We start from the raw sequence: 21530 nt of genomic DNA on the forward strand, positions 1-21530 counted from the left end.
CACTCCCCTTGAGCTTGACCATAGTCTCTGGTTGTTCCACATATGAGCCATGGAATCTCAGACCGGTCTTCACATCTTGTGTGATTGCACCGAGCAGGCGCTGAAATTTGGGCTTGCGCATCAAGAGCTGATAGCGCTTCTGGGAGTTGCAGGTCTTGCGAGGCAGGACAGTTCCTAGCCTAGATCGGCTGGGCTTCTTCACTCCTCCAGTGGCCGCAGTCGACTCGAGAGCGACTTGTTTGCAACGAGCCCTCCACAGATGAGAGTGAACCACCAAAGGTTCCACTGAACTGTTTGGTGAAATTGGAGGTCGAATCTGGAGATTCGAGTTAGGATGAGGTGTGTAGTAAGAAGGGATTGATGGAATTTGAGGAGTGGTGGTGGTGAGCCGCTATGGAGCAAGAGAATGAGTAGGTTGCATGTGAGGGGAATGGTATTGTGCCTGAGTTTGAGACGCACAAGGGAATCGGAGAGGAAGCAAGTGCCCATTAATTAGGGTTGCAGAGTGCTGCGGTGGTGGGTTAGAGTGTGGTTGTGTGAAATGGTAAGGTGGTGGTGCATAATAGTTGTTCTGCGGTGGTGGGTAAGGGTTTGGTTGAGTGAAATGGTGTGGTGGTGGGTAAGAGTTTGGGTTTGTGAAATTGGTCACTGAATGATAAGAGGCTCTGACGGGAGAGTGATTGTAGCAATTGCCGGCAATCTCTCCGCCGTATCCCGCCGGAATCAGGCCCAGATGAGGGCTCTGATACCACTTGTTAGGATTCTCGGGATCAAACCCATGGGAAGCCATTAGAGAGAAGGAAATGAAAGCTACAGCTAAGAAATAAGAAATAAACTAAGAAAATAAACTTCAATATACTTCATTACCATTACAAGCATCCTAGATTGTCTTATATAGTAGAAGAATAAACCCTAAAAACCCATGTAAGAGACAACTCGAGTCTATTAACCCGTTACATCAGAAATAAATATTTCTAAGAGGCCCAACCCAAGTATGAAGCCCATCTAAATAGATAGAATCATAACAGATCCTAAGGGAAGCAACGATGTTGGCGAAGGGTTGGGTGCAGGTACCAACAGTTTGAAATATGGTCCTTGGATATCATCTTTTTCAAAAGAGCAGCTGCTACGTGAGGCTCCATCAAATATTAAGGTATGATTAGTAATATTGCAAGTAGAATCAAGTCCTCAGGCACACAGCAAGATGGAAATCATTGATATGAGCATTATATATATATTGTTGAGGTAACGCGCAGGATTGTAGTTTTGTTCAAAATATTTAATTACATGCAAACGGGTGCAAATGATCTTTGTTTTGGAGAAGCATGGTGATTGACGAAGTACTAGAATTCCATGCATGTGTGGAAGAAGAAATAAAGTTAATTAAGGAAGGAAATTTCAATATAATGCTTCCAAGGGCAAAGAACTGTCAACTGCTATGTTTTTCCATCGATCTATTACAAAGTTAGGAATCAGTCTTTTGTTGTAAAACATCATTTGTAATTGCTCGCTCTTTAACTGTTATTGGTATGGATTTGGTTTGATCATGAATGTGTTCCTATATAATTGTAAAACTGTACCTGATCTCCATTCAATTTCGCCATTCATTTTCATCCCCATTTCTGCATGCATATATTGCTTAATTGGTTTTAAAGCTTCAGCAATTGTGAGGGAAGGAACCAGAATGATTTTTACCATGTTCAACACGCATGGGGTGAACATATATATATTGATCAAAAACAAATTTAGATTATTCGGGGTTAAAAATCATCAATTTGAGGTTTACGTAATCCAATTAACCAAAGACATGTCACGCATGCAATTCAATCAGAATAACTGATAGAGAACAAGCTCGCCGACCATGACTTCTTCAACGACAACGTCCGATACGATCTCAGCCAACTAGTTCCGGTTGGCACCACCATGTAATTAATCCTCTGGTTTTGATTTTGATTTGATTCTACTGCATAGGATTTAGGGGTGGATTGAGTGGAAAAGGGATATATGAAGGTGGTGGGTGTAATTTTGAGAGCGTAAGGAGAAGTTTGCTCTTGAAAAGCTTGATGCATTTTGTAGGCTATGTCAAATATTGATTCAAATACGTACGGATCGTCGTTGGGACAGTCGGAAAAAGTTTTAAGGACAGATAGTGTAAAGACATGTTTGCTCTTAAAAAGGCGAAATTGATCACATATGTATCTTAGGTAGGGGTTACAAGATGAGATACCCGATTATTATTTTTAAAACTTGAGATACTAGAGTTACTAGTGAGTGGGTAAAAGTTCAATATGTTGTTGGTGATTTTCCATATTTAGTAATGACGTAATGATTTCTTAATAATCAGGCTTCGTCAGGTTTTTAATGTGACCTAACTGACAACATACATTTAGGTTAAGAGAATTTTTATAGTTGTTTTTCTTTTCTTTTTAAAAAAAAAGTTTTTACTATTTTTTATATTGTTTGATGATCATATCCCGGCAGAAAATGGAAAAAATAAAATGTAATTGGGTTCTTTCTTAAATACAAAAATTGAAAAAAAGACTTCAACATCAAGAAGCTTGAGACATGGAAAACAATTAGAGTTGGGAGGAATGAAAACATATTTTGCTTCCAGTCCCAGCCTCAGGATCACTAAACTCCTCAAATTGAAAAGGCTTATAGGCAACTCATAAGGGTCGTCACGAAAGTCAGACCCTTGATTGTGAAGATTGAGTTCAACAACATTACCAACCGGAGCGCCAATCCACTCACCAATTTGAGGATAGTCATCCGCATTATTAGTACGTTTAAGAGAGAATTCATGACTGGGTGTAGAGCCACGCTGGGAGAGTACATGATGAACAAACCGTGCAAAATCATTTGGATTATAGTCTTCTTTTTTATGATTAAAACCATCATCTTGCAGATATAAACTGGGCACAGACACCCACAACTTCTTCCATCGATGAGATAAAATGATGGTCCTCACAACATCAATAGTGGCGAGGAAGGAAATGACATTGTTAAGAATCTTATCGGGCAAGCCACTAATCATGTCTTCAATACGATTTGAGTTGCAGTTCGAACTCATATCCAACAATGCAGCAGATAAAAAGAATAATAAATAAATAAAATCATCAACAATGCAAGTTTTGTATCATCTTAGCAGTAAACCTGCATGTAAATCGATTTGAATCCATTTATTTAATAATAGCAAAATTCAACCGATGAGACCAGGTGGATCGTTGATAACTCGGTCTGAATCTATGTTCAGCGAATTAATGGATAACCAATCCATCAGTTTGAAACGTTCATAAATTCTCTCTTAAATGTACTAATGCGGATGACTATCCTCAAATTGATGAGTGGATTGGCGCTCCGGTAGGTAATGTTGTTGAACACAATCTTCACATTCAAGAGTCTGACTTTCGTGACGACCTTTATGAGTTGCCTATAAGCCTTTTCAATTTGAGGAGTTTAGTGATCCTGAGGCTGGGACTGGAAGCAAAATATGTTTTCATTCCTCCCAACTCTAATTGTTTTCCATGTCTCAAGCTTCTTCAAGTTGAAGTCTTTGTTCCTGATCCTGCCACAATGGAGAGTCTCTTTACTTGTGGTCCTGTACTTGAACACTTGATCATAGATGGATATCTTGGCGATGAACAATATTTGCCTTTCAATATCTCTGCACCTGAACTGAAGAGACTGGAAATGACATCCAGTTATGATCACAGACCAAGTAATCATGAGGAACTGATCCCCAACTTCAAGTTTAACATCAATGCTCCTAAGCTTGAAAAGTTTGAATTGGAGGAGAGCTGTTTGGCGAGATATGCTGTGAGTGCGAAGTCCCCAAGGGAAGCCAGCATTACTTTCACAGACCTGGATTCATTTGAGGACCCGGAAAACTTCTTCAGTTCAGTTGACCGTATACAAAGCTATTTTCAGGAATTTCCGATGTCAAATATTTGTCACTTGATGCTCCAGTTCTAGGGGTAAGTCTTCATCAACTAAGTGCTGATAATCCTTATTTGTGCTAGACTCGGTGATTGGAAATACAATCTTATGTTGATGCAAGATTAATTAATTTAATTTTTCTTGCAACTAATGGAATATTGATTAATTTCTTTTCCTTGCACTTTGGATTGACTTTTGTCCCGTTGTATAGGATCCAGCCACTGCAAGCCATTTTAATCTGCCTACACTAAATGATTTGAAGCATCTGGAGCTATTTCTGGAAGACTGCTGGTCTAGGCAACTATTGTTTAGATTGCTGGCTATATCACCGAATCTAGAAAATCTTGTGCTTGAAATCGTAAGTATATGTGATGTGCATCTACCTCTAAGCTATTTCAACCATGTCTCAAATATTTTGATTTAATTTTGATAATTATCAGCATTAGGACATACCATGGTCTGCGGATCAGGAAGGGAATGGCTGGTCTTCGCAAAAGCTTGTGCCTCGTTGTTTGGTGTCATCCCTCAAGACTCTGTCTATACGTGGATTAAAGTCTGATGATATGGAAATGGTCATGTTCTTGTTGAAGAATAGTAAAGTCTATCTCTCTGCAGCTGACATATATATCACATGTAAAGCGGGAAATCGCGACGTCTTTGGGTTCCAGAACCTGTCAGGTCGAATTTCCAGAGCTCAATATCACCGAGTGGCTTATGCATGGAGACCTTGTCCATAGCTGAATTCACCTGTCTTGTGTTGGTTTTCTCATGTGTTTGATCATTTCGGCTTCTTTAATTCTTTAGGACAAAATAGTTTAATCTATAATTGCAACATGAAGTCATGAACTCAAAACTATATAGGAAAAATTTTAAGAATGGTACATGGCAAATAGTCGACTCTAAATTAAGGGTAACATAGTCTATGTAATATCAAATCGGTACATGACGTTTTAAACTCAACCCAATATCAGTACATGTCGTTAACCCCTCAGTGACGGTGTATGCCACTCTCAAATAATAGAAGGGTTAAATTGGTTTTTCACGTGTTAACCCTAATCTTATCTCTTTTCTAAAAAAACAATAAAAAAATAAAAATCTTATCTCACTTTTAAACCACATGTGGTCAGCTGATGTCTCCACATATTATACTTTCCCTTTATTATTGAAATCTCAATTATGTCTTCCTCTCAGTAACAAAGTTGAGAGCTTGTTATCGAAAACAAACACAGTTGAGAGCTTAGTTCATAAGGATAACAAGAAAGACGACCTGTAGCAAATGATAATTGTAGGTGAAGCAGCACCACTTGTTGGTATTGAGAAGTTGCCAAAGAACCAAGTGCAAAAGAGGCTGTGGAAACCTTGAAGGCTGTTGTATTACATAGTTGGTTAGTTAACAAATCTAGTAGTTTGGAGCATATTAAGGGTTTGTTATGGTGGCATTTGTCTTATTTTGATTCTGGAACTTGGCAAATGTCATGCTTTTTATAAGCTTTTGTATAACAAATTGTTCTTTTTTTTATTTTGAACAATATCAGATGCCCTATGTTGGATAATATAATCATTCCCAGTTTGGTTATGACTCAATTTCTCAGTTTGTGTTTTTTTTTTTAAAAAAAATTTATTTAGGGAGTTTATATTGGTTTGCATTTGGACTTTAACAAGTTACCAATTGTTTTCAGCAGTTCTCATCAACTGCAAACTTTTGTGATGTTGGAGGGAAGGCTTTTGTGATTTTGGAGGGAATCGTGAGTTGGCATAGTGTACACAATGGAGTGGTGGGAAATTGTATTATTTTTTGATTTTTTTTGGAGGGAATTGTGAATTTGTGATGAGCTGACACAGTGTACATAGTAAATTGGCTGGAGAAAGGGAGTGACAGATTTACCCCTTCAAATTTGACAGAAAAGTCTGAAAGTAATTGAGGGTTAACGAAATGTATTGATATTAGGTCGAGTTTAAAACGTCATGTACCGATTTGATATTACATAAACTATGTTACCCTTAATTTAAAGTCGATCATTTGTTATGTACCATTCTTAAAATTTTCTCAAACTATATATGCATAGTTGGCCTGCAATACTTATTTTTTGAAGATTTTGTTGAGCAGTTGGTTAGTTTTACATCATTGGTTAGGTTTGGTGCTTTTGATCCCTTGCCTTGGAGTACGCGCTGGTTGTGAAAGAATGCATAATACAGTATGGTCTTTTCTTTACATTTAATTTTTTTTTGCTAGTACTTCATCAAACTATATCTTAGTTTTGTGAAGTCAGTCTCGCATCTCATACTCGTGATTTTTCCTGCTGTCTGATTAGTATCGCTACATTTTTACTTCTAACTACTAAGGTACAGCTAGCTACTCGACAGCTTCTTAGAATCTTTTGTTACCTAGTGTTGTGGTTTTTGATATCCACTAATAATAAACTAGAACAAATTGTTCTCATTTCTTCTTACGTATATTTTTCTTCTCTTTTTTGCACCTAAATTATAAGTCAAGTTGGTTAGGTGTTTTCAGTTTCTTGAACTCATGATTGTAATTAAAGGGAATTTACCCATAAGTACCCTACCTATATGGGGTAAGGCTAAGGTGAGTTGATGCATACTATGCATCAACTATTTTAAAATAATATATAAAAATGAACAACTTGTTGTACAGGTAAACAAGTTATCCAGTAATATTGTGACATGTGTAAAAAAATTACAATTTTAAAGACTTTTTAATTATGTTATATGTGAATTGTTCAAAAACTTGTAATGAGGGTCGTAAATGTTATAATTACTTGATTTACCACTATAATTACCACAAAATACGTTAAATGTGGTATTTGTAGTAAAAATATCATGAATAGTGTAATTTACTTAAAAAATGACCATAATTACATAAAAAATAACTATTTTACAAGATTAACGACTTTAGATAATTTATGTCTGATTATTAATATTTACAATATTTGTTGTCACTAGAGATAAAATTATCGTTATTTTTGTAAAAAGGATCGTATTCCAAGTAATGTCAAGAATACGACTATATTTACCAATTATACCTTAGTTGTTGTAATTTATAGTAAAACACGTTGTATTATAAGTAATTATCTCAATCAGTACTACAAAATTTACATAAAGTAAGGTATTAATTACTAGATAAAGAATTTACTACACAAACAATTTATTTACCATATGTACATCAGTTTTACCACTATTACGATAATTTGTTGTTTGATTGGTAAAATAGTTCTCAAACTTGTAATTGAAAAAATTACTACAAATACAAGCTTGATTACTACTTTTTCAACAATTCGTCGACTTATGAATCAAATGGTCTCATACAAAGAGCTACCATGAAATCAACACTAATTACTACCTTCACCCCAATTGTCGATAAACGATGTAAAAATGTCGTCACATAACTTAAAACTTCTTAAAGGATAGTACTTACAATATGAAGATCTTCATTACACCGTAAAAGACTCAACGACAATTTACTCATACTATTAACATTTTACTAGAATAACAACACATTCATTGTTTTATTGGTATACATGTTCTATAAAACTTTTTTAACGATGAAGCTTTAACACTTTTATTCTTTTAACAACCAATTTAAACCTTTTTATGTAAAAAAAAAAAATTAAATCGGTATATCCAAGCGTTTCACCAATCATTGTATAATAAAGTCTCTTCCACAAAATTCTTAAAAAAAAAAAAAAAACAATTCTTCCACAAAATGTAAATTATAGGCTTCATGTACATGACTTGCTCTAGACTTTGTTGGAGTATAATATTATAATTCCCTATTCGAGTGACACCACTAGAGGTTTTTTTTTTTTTTTCCTAGCAGCAACAGTCATCATCCAGGAGACTTATTAAGCTCATTCCTGTTGGGTTAATGTTAATCGACAAAGAAGTTCATAGAACTTTTTCGTTATAACTAGAAAATAAAAGCTCATGATAGGTCATGCATTACTTGGTCATAGACAATATAAGTACAGTTACATACTTTAAGCGGAATTACAATGAACACAGCTACCCCATTCTGTGTATTAGAGTACATATGAATTAGTCCCCACGATTGATGAAACATGAGATAAGATCCATTTAAATCTCTCAATTTCATGTTTATCGTTCTTCTACAGCAACTGAAACATTCTTCAAAGGTAAACCAACCATAAACTATGACCATACATCACAAAATTCAGCATCTGAAAGACAAGACTGTACGTGTTCCAAGCATCCTTCATCCAAACGGACTCACAACTGAACTTAGAAATGTAAAACTCCTTGTTGCTTGTCTCTTATACTTCCTTGTTGCTAGGTTGGCCACATAAAACTCCGAATGACCATAAGTTAATAACACAAGGCCACAGCAGATCGACACCATCCTCCAACATTCAATTATAATTTCAGAGACCCTAACACAACCGGGCAGTTCAAGTCTAGTGACAACTAGATCACCATCATAATCATTAACAATAACACCGACATCGTTACAGTTACCAGTACCATTCACAAACGGGTGATCCTTATAATGATTCAGATACTCATCAAGGTCGAAAGAGTAAAGTGAATCCCGAATTTCATCAGTGAATAAGAGTTTTCTTCTCTGGTAAAACACATGCTCATTTTCAATGGCTCTTTTGAAATGCATCTTGACAAATTGGAGGTCTAAGATTAGCGAAAGCCAATCAAGACTTGGATACACACCTGAAGCGACATAATGACTTGACTGGCAAACAAGAAAGAATCTCGGGTATAATCTCCGACGGCAAGCTACGACATGGGAAACAAGAGGAACTTATAACCTATTCTCATAGAAGATCAACCTCTTTCTCCTTCCTCTCCTCTCCTCTTCCTTGAGTTCCTTCACTTAGGTTTTTATCTTTGCAAATCGGTAGAGGAACGAAACGGAATAGATTATTGACGTCTTCCTCGATATGTTCTTCATTATAATTTATCTAGGGTTTTCTAAATTCTGTTTTTCTTTATCATTATATTTTCCATGTATAAGTTACAATTTCAAAAAGAAAAATGAATCACATGCTACCAAGTAAACAAGTTACAAATATTGAATAATCTAGGCCGTTAAATATATTCATAGTTCTATTATATCCAACGGTCAAGAATATTCAAAAGAGTTTATTGATGCATGCTATGCATTAATTCACTCTAGAATTTTCCACCTATATGACCAAAAAACTAATATTGTAACTAAAGTTTGGCACTTTCATTAGGTTGAGATGTTTTTTTTTTTAAAACAGGTTGAGGTTTGTACGTGCCAGTTTTATTGGCATATTCTTCCTTTCCACCCATGCAACCGAAGCCGGCCATTAGTATGGTTCAAGTGTAATAACATTGATGCCGGCCTGCAATTACGAGATTGAGTTACTTTGAAAGCGAAAAGATACATAGATATCTTGGAGCTAGGTAAAAGATGCATAGATACATAATCGAAGATGAATAGATAGAGAAATCGATATCCCAATATAATATACCTTACGAACAGATGAGTTCCAACGAAGAACATAAAACATAACACTGCTCAATCTGGTCATTCGCACTATTAGAATAGTAAATAAATCAGTGCTTTTAGGAATACAGAAATTACTCCTAATGAAATTAAACGCTCAACACTACCGAAAAGTTTAAACGCAATTCACCTTGTGAGAAGATGCAGGTTTTAAGTCAAACATTATCTGGCCAGAACTCCCTACAGAAGGTGCGCTCAAATTCCTTCTCTTGCAATCTTTTTTCCAACTCCTGCATCTTCCTCCTTTTCTTTGCCAGTCGAGATTTCTTGGTTGTTGACTGCAGCTTCTTCTTAGGTAAGTTATCTGCTCCCAGGCCCAGTTTGTTATTCTTCAAGTAGGTTTTTACAGGCTCCAACCTTCCCTGCTCAGATATCCCAAGACCAGTACCCTCTTTCCAACCATGTTTCTGCAAAAGCTTAAAAGCTATGCTGGATGAACTAATGGTTGTTGATGAACTTGATACCGCCATGCCGGTCCCGCTTCTACTTTCTTTCTTGATCCTGAAACCAATTGGTGAATTTATAATTGTGTCTATTTATAAAGGGTTTGGATAACGAAAGACGGCCCGCTCCTCTGTCTACTACGTACTACGCTGTTTGATTAGGTTTCCTACTCCTCATAGGATTGGTTATTATTATTATTATTATTATTTTTTTTTTTGGGCTTAAAATACCCTAACTACTCCAAACCCCAAATCCTCCTTTTTCTGAGAAAAATATCAAAAATTTCATTAAACGGGAATACAATATTACAACCATAAGGGATATTGGTGGTGGAAATAAATTGCCCACTCTTCTCCCTACCTACCCGAAACATATTACAGTGACAAGAACCGATAGGGGTTCAACCGTAACCTAACCTAATCCAGAAGCCTCAATGCTGCTGAAGATGCTCTTATATGACAAAATAAATATGCCAGAAATCGTAAATGTTATTATTCTTGTAAATCCTTCAACCTAATTAACATTGCTTAAAGCGTAAAAACTACAATCATCAATAAATTAACAAGTCTCAGATCCAGAGTTTTTTTTTTTTTGAAAACCACAACCAGAGTTCTAATAGTAAAGAAAAAAAAATTGAAAACAAATAGTAAAGGAAAATGAAATAATAGTAAAGTAAAAGAATATCGAGAAGTAATAATAAGTCGTGTTAGAAAAGAATCCATGAATCTACATGTACATGATATTGTAATAACACTGCAAACACAACACTGTAAAGAGTACAATAAGATCTTCTACCTTTGCCATTTTCTGATGGTCGGGATCAAGCTAGAAGGACGTTAGGTCATTATATTTGGGATCAGCAACTTCTTGTTTTTGTAGAGATTGATAGATCTAGAAATCGGAAAAGAGAATATGCATCGATAATTTTGCAAGATAAGATTTGAAAGATGACGGCCAGTGTGAAATTGAGGTAGCGAGACAACATTATATAGAAGCAAAAGGAGAGGACATTTTAAAAGGGTATAATTGTCATCTTCTATAAGTGCCCGAAACGAACCAAGGATGTGCATTTATTGCTTGCATAAAAACTACCATAGAGGTGTACGGTATCACCGTGCTTGATACCCGTTGTCCAGTTTAGTCGAACTCCGAGGTTATAATATAATGATAAAATCTGCTCTTTAAAAAAAATGATATAATAATAAATGTATTATTCTGGTTACGTGTCACACCGTGCTTGATACCTGTTGTTCAGTTTAGTCAAATTTCAAAAAATTATTCATTTTTGTAATTCTTTGTAGGTTAAAATGATAAAATTTGCTCTTTAGAAACTTTGCACCAACAGTTAACCTAAATTCTATGTCATTACTTTGAGCGGGAGAAAAATAGCTTTAAGGCAAATTCTCTCTCATCTCTAGCTAAATATAGCTAGCTAGAGAATATAGCTAGCTAGAGAATATAGCTATAACTAAATTTAGTCTTTAGCAATGCTAGCTAGCCATTTTGAAGTCAAATTTTAGCCATAATAGCTAAAAAGTCCTTTTGATTAGCCACGTTAGAATTACCTCTATACCAATATTCTCCATTTCAACTAAAGTTTGATTTACATTAATAATTAAATAAATAATAATAATTTAAATGTGTTTTAATATTACATAAAATGACTTAAAATGAATATTTTGAATTAACATTAATTATAGAGTCTCATATCTCGCTAGTTATATTTAATGAGCGAGATAGCTAAAAGTTAAAATAGCTAGTCACTTGCTAGTCTATTGGAGCTGGTAAAATTGATAAAAAAAAATTAAAAAATTAAAAACAATTAAACTCGCTCTCTAAAATGGGTAAGAAGTCAATATAGAGAGTCTACTAGGTGAACCACTTTTTGGTGAATTTGGTGAACCACCTAGAATACACCTTATGTGGCAGCTGAGGTGGCATAAACACATCATCAAATTATAATTTTTAGTTTTATTTGTTTCTGGATTCTTGATTACTTTCTACTTATTTGATTTTTATGATTTTATCTTCAATACTTGTCTCTGCGCAAAGTTCATTAGAAGTTGCTCCCCTCTCCTTGATCTCATCCCTAGCCTCCTCTCAACATTCTCATGCAGCTCTTGATAGAGAAAGCAAGGAGGTTACACTACTAGTGATATCATCTTCCTAACGGTCCTTTATATCTGAATCATTCAACACCTTATATATAGTTATATGTCTTAGATATCTCATCATCATCATCCTTCTTAAAGAAATCTCCTTCATCGTTGCAGTCCTCCTCCGTATCATTATTTTCATATTCGTCAGATTCATAACATTGCATCTCATCCTCTGAATTAATTATAAGATAGAAGACCAAATAATTATAGAGAAAGAAAGAGGCTATGATACCCCAGATCTATGTATTATAAACATAGGGTTAGGTCATTGTGGCGTTTATAGCAAACCCTTGTATCTTTAATGTTCCTCGCAACATCAACAATATTCGTCATCAGTTCGTTTTTTTCTTGTGTATGAAATCATGATAAATGGATTAGGGGTTTTGGGGGGGGGGGGGGGGGTGGGGAGGTGGGGCGTGAGTTTGATTCATTGAAATTGTTGCGGGTTTGTTCAATTGAAGAGGAGGTGAGAGCTAGCTAGCTATGGTGCAGACTTAGAGAGGATGGAGGAGGAGAAGAAGAGAGAAGATGAAGAAAATGGCTGATGAAGAAAACCCTGTACAAAATAGGATTTAACAAATAAAAAAGAGTAAAAAGTAAATTCAAGAAAGTTAAAAAAAAAAGAATTTACATAATTAAAAGGTAATAAAAATGAATATAGAACATTAAAACTAGAAAATTGTGGCCAAGTAACATTTGGTCTAGTGACATAAGTCTCTTTTTATAAGTGAGAGGTCATAAGTTTGTGAAGAACTTACTAGTTTGATCAATTATGGTTTAGAACTTGGACGAATTATGGTTTTAAACTTTTGATCAAGTAATATAGTTATGTTTACTTATAGTAAATCCATTATTAGTTTGTGAAGTATGTAGATTGAAAGGAAAAGGATATATATCATATATATCTTCCTAAATTCAATAACCAGCTGAGCCAGTTGGAGCTACATCATCAAAGTTGCTGCGTTTTGGAATTGCTGATAAAAAATCTCGATGCATCACCCAATCTGGAATATCTTGTCTATCAAAATGTAAGTACATTGTCATTCATCCATGCAAAATGTGATTGATACATATAGATCTCAAACATTGTAATGGAACTTTCTCTTCTGTATCTGTAGGACATCAAATGTCCTGCTGCTCATGCATGTTGCAAAGGACTCGGTACATGATCGGTATCCACCTGAGACTGTGCCTAATTGTCTCTCATTATGCCTGAAAAGTATTTGCATACGGGGATTCAAAGCTCAAAATTCAAAAAGGTGAGATTAATATGACAGAGTACTTGTTGAAGCACGGTCAGGTTTTGAATATAGTCGCAATTTATACTAGTGATTTCTGGGAAGACTCAGCGGTGAAGTTCCGGAAAAAATGTTCAGAACTCCAAAAGGGTTCTAAGAATTGTAAGATTGAATGGATCTTTTCAAAATTATGAATGGATCCTTTATTTGTTGGTAGGCATCAAACTTATCGCACTTGTAGTAGTGTAACCTCATGACATACCTGAAACACACTTTTGTATTTGTGCATCTTCCCTATAAATTAACTTATTGTTTGTATGAACCACATTAAGCGTGGAGGATTGATAAAGAAACTGTCTTTCTTTTTTCTAGTGGGTTAAGCATTACGTTCTTTAGTGAAGGATGATCGTCTAGCTAGTAGCTATTCATTTTCTAAATTTTTTTTTTTATCTAGCATTTAATCATGTCTGGGGTACGTTGTACACTACTTCAGGTCCTCAAGCATAGAGAACTCTTCTTTGTTCCCTGCCCTATATTCTCGATAAAATTAGCACGCCATGCTCATTTTTGAAAATTATAGTGATACATGCATAAGAACCTGGAGTTCTTATATATTCTTAAATCATGATGTAAATATGGCCAATGTTAACTAAGGACTGAAATTTCGTGATATCCTAAAATTTTCGGGTTTTGACAAGTTTTGATTGTAAACAATCTTTCCCATATTGTTCATGATTATTACAGTTTTAGACTTTTAGTTGCACATTTGATCTTTTCACTACCTGGAGTGACTTCAGAAAAATGGAAATTTCAGTTGATTATCTACCAATATCGTAGAAGTTTGGTTTATATTCTTTTACCAACGACCAAAATTGTTTTGGACGTGAAGAGCCATACATGTCATACTATTTCCGTCAAACATGAATCTTTCCGTCAAGAAATGCAGATAAATGACCGTCTTTTAGAGATTTCAAATGTTCCTTCAAATGTGTTCTCCATTCTCCAAAGCAAAAATCGAGCCCTCAAATATACCAACATAGAAATATGTATTGTCTGGTTTTGTTCGAATTCATTTTACACCACCGACTTTGCTTGAAATTGTACATGTGCAATGTCGACCGAGTATTTGAATATTTGCCCACAAAAAGCTGCTGGAAAACAAAACCACAGTCTGAGATGCATCAGAAAGGAACTTTGATAAGATTGCCCTATCTTAAGCAATCTTTCAGTTTCAACTACCAAAATATTTGACTTGCTTTGTGTTCTCATCCATGCATCTGGAGAAATATTAAGAATGACAAGGCATATGTATCCTTATCAGAATTTCACCTTGTTTTCATATATACCAGTCATATGACTCATATCCATGTTATCAATGTAACTAACAACCATTTCTATCATTATGACCCAAATCTAACCCAAATGTCCAGCTATATAGGAAGAAATAGTTAATACTTGATACATATTATGCACTCCTAATTTGGTCAATTCATGTCGATTGATAGACAAAAGAAAAAAGGACGGCCACTTAAATTTCATGTCTGGTGGGAGGATATGCATATCCTAGGGTTAATGCCACAACTACTAAAACTACGTACTCCTATCATTTTCCACAATCAAATAATAGAAGAATGAATTGAAGCAAATAGCTCTCCTTTATATGCATAAATGGGGAACACACCTTGTGGTGAAAGAGCCTAAATTGTGCAAGTGCCCTTTTCACAGAGGATGACAAAATTGCCAATGCTTTAGAGCTATTATGTCATTCTAAATTGATGGCCCTCCTCTAGCACCGACCGGTGTTTGTAGAATAAAGTGGGCATGCTATGTAGGACCTCTGCATGATTTATGGGATGTTAACGTTATAGAGCCCATGTGTATAATGCAGTGCATATTGCAAGGTTGCAGAATAATAAATTCCTGCAGTTCATTATCCTGAATCGATCAGAAGACAAAGGACGGTCACTCTGACTCAGTGCTGCATCGTCGCCTGACCAATTCTTAGCCGTCGAAGCCAGTAGGATTTTACTACTGAATCACCGTTTATGTAACAGTGACAGCTGAAAGTGAGGCTTAGCTAGTGAAGTGACAAATCAAGGTCTTTCCTGGACAGGAAGAATAATTTTGTACATTAGTGTTTTGTCTTTGGTTATATTCTCAATATTACTGTTCCTACTGAGCAAACAAAACCAGAAATAGTTTCTTGCATCCTAATTCATTACACAGACAAATACCAAACTGAAAAGCAGACAAGTTTAAACAAAGAGGAATAGGAAACTAAATTGCACCTCTTATATATATGATTATTTACATAATTAGAACATGCCATGTCTGGTAACAGTGATCCAAAACAGCTAGACAATCCCTTCTGTCACTTGCCTAATATTAACAAAATTGTGGGATGTCTTTGGAGGAAGAAATTAAACAATGAAATGATTCCAAAGGTAACTTCCAACACAACAGTCGACGCGCTTTCCTTTTTCGAAATGGACTAAAAAGAAAAACAAACGGAGAAAAATGTCCAGGTGACCGGATTGGAAGTGCCCACAACACAATCAGGAACCAGGCAAGCTATTTCTTCTTCAGTAATGTGAAATGATTATGTTGTGGGCCAAAAACTACCCGAGAGAATCAAACTTGACCTCCAATGATCAACAATGGCTTTACCTTTGTTTTATTCGATTGGACTGTAACTGAGAGGTGAGGTAAACTTGGCATTGAATGACTGTTTTACCGAGTCTGAATCCCGGAACAACTGTGAATCCCACTAGTGGTTCTGATGCCGTTGATTGGAAGGCTTCCTCCGCCACACTTTCCATGTAGACTTCTGAAAACCGACACCCTTTGCTCACTTGGAAGATTGCAGCTTCGGGATTGAAGGAGAAGGCCAGCAAATGCAGGAGCCAGACCCGTTTCGCCATGTCCGCAAATATAGAAAAGAAATTAGTGTTTGGAAACTCACCGTCACTCACAAGGTTTCTTTGATTCAGATTGCCGGAAAATGATGTTTCCATCTTGGGATGAATCAGCCGTAAGTACTTGACGCGACAGAATTTGGCAAATGCTGATTTTGGATTTCGGAAAAGATATTCCTTTGCCTTCCAAGGTTTGAGTTCCGTGAATCTCTCAAAAAAGAGTTGCTGCTGCTGTTTCTTTTTATCCGGCAAGAACTCATTTGGAAGTGAGAAGTTGGGGTATTGGAAAGCATCAAACATTTCCCTGCAAACAAAATGTTCAAATGCAAAACATTTGTGGTCTTCTTTCCAATAAGCAACTTCACCACCATCAATTGAATGAGCTGCTGCATGAATGTCCCAACCAGCAGATTTCATTTCATCCATCATTGTCCTGACAAAGCTCCGAATGGACTTGACTGTGGGCCGTAGAACTGTAATGAAATGGCTAGGACTTAAACCAGATAAATGAATATTGTCAGGCACATATATCTGCCCACTCTGGTATACTCTCTTTTCAAGCAACTTGTTCTGTTTATTGGCTTCCTCCAACTTCTCACCAAGAAATATTACTTCAGAGTCCTTGAGCCTCACCTGAGATTCCAACTTCTTCCCCATAATCTCATAGGTCTTGAGAACACTCTTCTGTTCCTCAATCTCAGCCAACACTACAGTAGTCTCCGGCGAAGGATCAAACTGCTTATTTAGGAAACACCTCTTCAACTCGGACAATTTCTTCAACTCGTCAACTACTGTGTGATCAGCAGCACGAATTCCTTCGGCATCGTATGGAGTCTGAGCATATTGTAGCTCAGCATAAGCAGCTTTAACAGATGAAATGCTGGCAAACAGCTTTGCAAGAAGAGCTTCCAAGGCTGCTCTTTCCTGTAGCTTGTCGTTGTTCTTCTCAAATGATTGAGACAAAGTAACCCTAACCTTAGGAGCATTCCAACCATCCTGGACTTTCTGAATTCCAATTTCTTGCGACTTGAATTTCTGATTTTCATTTTCTTTGGACTTGACTTTCTGAATCCCAATTTCTTGGGACCTGGCTTTCTGAACCCCGATTTCATGGGACTTGGATTTCTGAACCCCAATTTCTTGGTAGCTACCCTTCTGAAATTCTTGGGAGTTACCTTTCTGAATCCCATCAACCGGGGCAATACCTGTTGCAGCACGAAGATGAAGAACTTTTGCAATAGTACGTGCCAACCTACTCTTAGTTGGAGTTACAGCTGACCGACTCACTGAATCCATCTACAAAATAAAGATTAATAGATGATGAAAACTCAATTGATACTATCTAGAAATAGCATATAAAGAACAACTGAAATAAAGATATGGGATCACAATGATTACTACGATGAGGGTGTAGCAGGAAAGATAAAAAGCAATATGCTTTAACACTTAGACCAAGGCCATTACTGGAAGATGGAATTTCTTTTTGTTTGCTCTTTCTACTTTAAGAGTTTCCGATTTGTTTTCTTTTGAAAGCGTAGGAAAAGCAGATTTAAACGCGGGAAAAGGAGAAAGAGAGACAGAGAAGAACAGTAGATGGAGAAGCTGTGGAAGAGATATTCAAAAGACAAGCACAAAAGACGGGTTAATGGTATATATATGGAACACTAGGAACCTTGGTTATCATCATAGCACATGCGTTATAGACATTATTGAATTCAATACCCATCTAAATCAAAGAATAGACACAATATTAACAAAAATTAATTAGAATTTGGAGGACCAAGCAATTGGTGATTCTTGCTCTTAATATTCTATATCATTCTCCTCCTCAACTCTATGGTCCAAGTCATGCCTACTATTCTTTTTTTCTTTTGGTCATGCCTGCTATTCAAAGTCAACAGAAATTTCAGCAATAGCTTTTACTGTTCTCCGAATAAATACCTCAAATGCAAGAACACATTCTCAATTAGATGCTATCAAAAATTTTGAACTACATGCAAACACTGATGTTTGGCCAAATGGAAATAAAGATAAAAGAAACCTAATCATCCCTTTGGATTCCCTGAGGCACCCCACTAACTACAACAGTAGTCCTAAAAGCAATCTCTGCAGAACCAGAAGATCTGAACTGAAAGGGACCCATCATAGTGAAAATCTGATTAGGAATTTTGGATCATTTGCACCATAAATCATGGTTTTTCGTACTCTAGGCGGTGGATTCTTTTCCCTCATGCATCACACCATCAAAGACTTGGTTTTTATGGTACATGATTCATAGAGATCTGAGCCGATATATCATATATATGACTCAAACTATTCTAAACCAACGGCCAGAAACCTATTCCCAAAGCCATTGTCCTGCTCCCCCGTATAATGACAAACATTAGCAACCCATTTTTTGCATCCCAATTCACACGTATATTGCTAGTAACACGTTACATAACCCAAAAAAGGTTCCAATGCCATATTAAAAAAGGGATGTACAATCTCAATCTAAGCCCCTGGTGTAAAATGACATCCTACTTAACTTAGAAAAGAGTCTGTTTAAATAGATTTGCACAAATCTCAAGCTTAAGTCACATTAACAATGTTTTATACCTTAAAGTAGTAATCAGCATTCCTCTACTAGAATACTACATTCACCGACTATACTGCTAAACAAATCTCTTGCAACCAAACCGATTTGCGATCACTGACGCGTTCTACAAACATGTGCACTAATATTACTCTTAACATTTGAAGTGTAATACTGGAAGACCCTAATGCATAAACACAAAGTTCCAATATTAGCAATCCCATTTTGACATCTACTGTAGACTCACATGAACGTTAAAAAAAAGGTATGAGAAGTATAGAGCAGTGTGTATTATAGCCAGCTAACTTTACAGATCTTGGATGGCACCCCCAAAAACTGGACACGGTAGAAATCTACACCATTCTTAATATTTCTTATCAATTTAAAGCAAAGGGTCCCACAAAAGTATAACCATAGCAGTGCCATTACAGAGAAAAAAATGAAAATGGTGACTAATCACTGTGCTGGAGAATGGACCAGAGAACAAGGACCACCAGACCTTAAGAAACCCCAACAGAGATGAAGGAGTAAAAATAGACCAATATCACAAAACCATAACACACTTGACAACTCAAAAGTCAATTAAACATACTTAGAAAAATCCAGTTCACATACCTTTGATTTCAAACTGTTCACCAATGGGACTATGACCGGTCTCAAATCCTCTTCATTTTTAACGTTAACCACAAGAAAACAAAACAGAGTAGAACCCTGCAACCACAAAACCCAGAAAATCAGAACCACTGAAAATGAAAGAAAGAAATTGCTTTCATCCGAAACAAAGATCAAAGAAGCTGCTCACCAAAGACCAAAAACACAAGTAATCTAAGAAACCCACAAGGAAAAAACAATGAAAGATTCAAAAGAAATTCACTTTGAGAAAGAGAGAAAAGAAAAAGGTACCAATACACAAAAGCAACTGAGCTGAGAGATATCCAAAAGCAAAGAGAAACCAATAATGCGCGGTGGAGCTAAAACACTCTCTTGCAAGACCCCTACCTCTAATTAAAACCTACAAAATAGTAATACCACAACATCTAAACCGTTTCAGGATCCCAAATATGAATGCCATTTATCCTTTTTTCTTTCTCCTTTACATATTAAACAGGGCAGCTCAAAAGGCCCAAAACCAAGTATGAAAGATTAGAAAAGAAAAATAAAGTAAAAATGGGAAGTCGTTAAGACCCAAAAACGTTCAAAGCTGTTGTGATCTTACCTTGAAGAGAAAGAAAGCTGGCAGTTACAACCGAGATTGAACTGTCAGTTCGAGCTTGATTAGTTTTGTTTGGTATATATGTAATCCAAAAACACTTCAGGAGCTTCAATGCTTCTCACCCTTATTGGGTTTGAGAGATTTGGTTCTGATAATCTGATATTCTGAACAACAAGGAAGCTGGAGAATAACCAAATGGGATTTCGGAGAAGGAAAGGCCAGAGCTTTTGAGCCTGGAGAGGGAGAGGGAGAGGGAGGGGAAATGACGAAAGAGGACAGACACGTTTTCGGGGGAAGGGCTCGACGCGCAGGGAGGCATTGGGAATTAAAAAGGGCAGCCTCTTTCGTAGTTGCTTTCGTGCGTTTTTGTTTAGACGGAAATGCCCCTGAGATTTGGGGATATAATTGATCCGTTGTGGGCGGTGGGAGGGGTCGGTGTGTTGAGATTGGGAAGGGTAGTTTGGGGAATTCGTGGTGTGGTGAGACTGACAGATGTGACGTCGTTTCGCAGAGCCGGGAAAAATGGACGGTGGGGATTGAGGGAGGGAGATTCTCTAGAGTGAAGATGCTCGGAACTAAAGTTTTGATATGAGTTGGTGCGCATGGCCCCATTTGTCATCTATTTTGCCAGCTTTTATATTCTTCTAAATCTTTTCCTTTAGGTCAATTAATCTCTTAATAAAAAATCCTAGATTTATTGGAAATTTCCTTTTCAGGAGTCTATAGCCAAATAGATTACGTGACATAAGAATTGAATACAAATAAATATAAATCTCAGATATCTTTGTAAGAGATTATGTACATGTTTATGATATGAGTTATTTGATTCAGATTATTATTTCAGATTTTGATAATATTGTTTACATTAATAATACAACAAACAGAAGAAAATGAAATGATAAACATGACATCACCTCTTATGGTAAAACTAAAAATACATCTCTAGAATCATCAAAAATATGCGTTGACATTGTGTCACAATCTCTGCTCGAGGCTAATTTTGAACTTAGGCGGACTAGGTTTAGGTCTATGAACCTCAATCCATTTTCTTTTAGAAAAAATGTAATTAAAGCGATCAATTACATTCTCTAGTGATAATCTCTTTAATATCAGAGGAGTAGGATTAAAAAAATAATAATAACAAGATCTATTATGACACGAATATTTGGTCTAAAAAGGATGTAACAACTTTTTAAAATAAAATAAAAAAAGATGTAACAATTAGAACTTATTGGACTTATTGTATGTTGGGGTGTATGTGTGACCGTCTTCCAAACCCCTTGTAATGCCAAATTAACCTGGTTTTGGCTTATGGCTACAAATTAATATATCAAGAAACCTAAGCTAAATTAAGGGGGGTGTATTGTATATTAAATTAGTGGAAGTTTTAAAGAAGTCTATGGAATTTGAAAGTCTAGGTGTATTCAATACAAATTTTTAAAAATCAATCAAAGTCTGGGTGTATTCAACTAGATTTTAAAAAATCATTATGAATTCCACCAAAGTCCAAGGGTATTCAATTAAGACTT

At 36.1% G+C, this 21530-nt stretch overlaps 1 protein-coding gene and 1 pseudogene across 2 annotated transcripts in view; one reads left to right on the plus strand and one right to left on the minus strand.

Moving 5' to 3' along the window:
* The window catches only part of LOC101292394, a 1325780-nt pseudogene that overhangs the window by 1108074 nt on the left and 196176 nt on the right, over window positions 1-21530 (plus strand). The gene's annotated exons all lie outside the window — the stretch shown is intronic.
* LOC101295897 lies at window positions 15569-20086 on the minus strand. The gene is made up of 3 exons (XM_004294058.1): window positions 20005-20086; window positions 19404-19499; window positions 15569-17509 (listed from the first exon to the last, which is right to left on the minus strand). Exon 3 carries the CDS (start codon window positions 17507-17509, stop codon window positions 15962-15964), a length of 1548 nt encoding a protein of 515 aa, XP_004294106.1. The 5' UTR covers window positions 19404-19499; window positions 20005-20086; the 3' UTR covers window positions 15569-15961.

The sequence above is a fragment of the Fragaria vesca genome, linkage group LG3, assembly GCF_000184155.1.
Source record: "Fragaria vesca subsp. vesca linkage group LG3, FraVesHawaii_1.0, whole genome shotgun sequence".
Classification (NCBI taxonomy): Eukaryota; Viridiplantae; Streptophyta; class Magnoliopsida; order Rosales; family Rosaceae; genus Fragaria; species Fragaria vesca.

What these genes read in the sequence shown, in the direction of transcription:
- LOC101295897 (XM_004294058.1), bottom strand. Translation starts at nt 17,509, where the DNA reads ATGGATTCAGTGAGTCGGTCAGCTGTAACTCCAACTAAGAGTAGGTTG.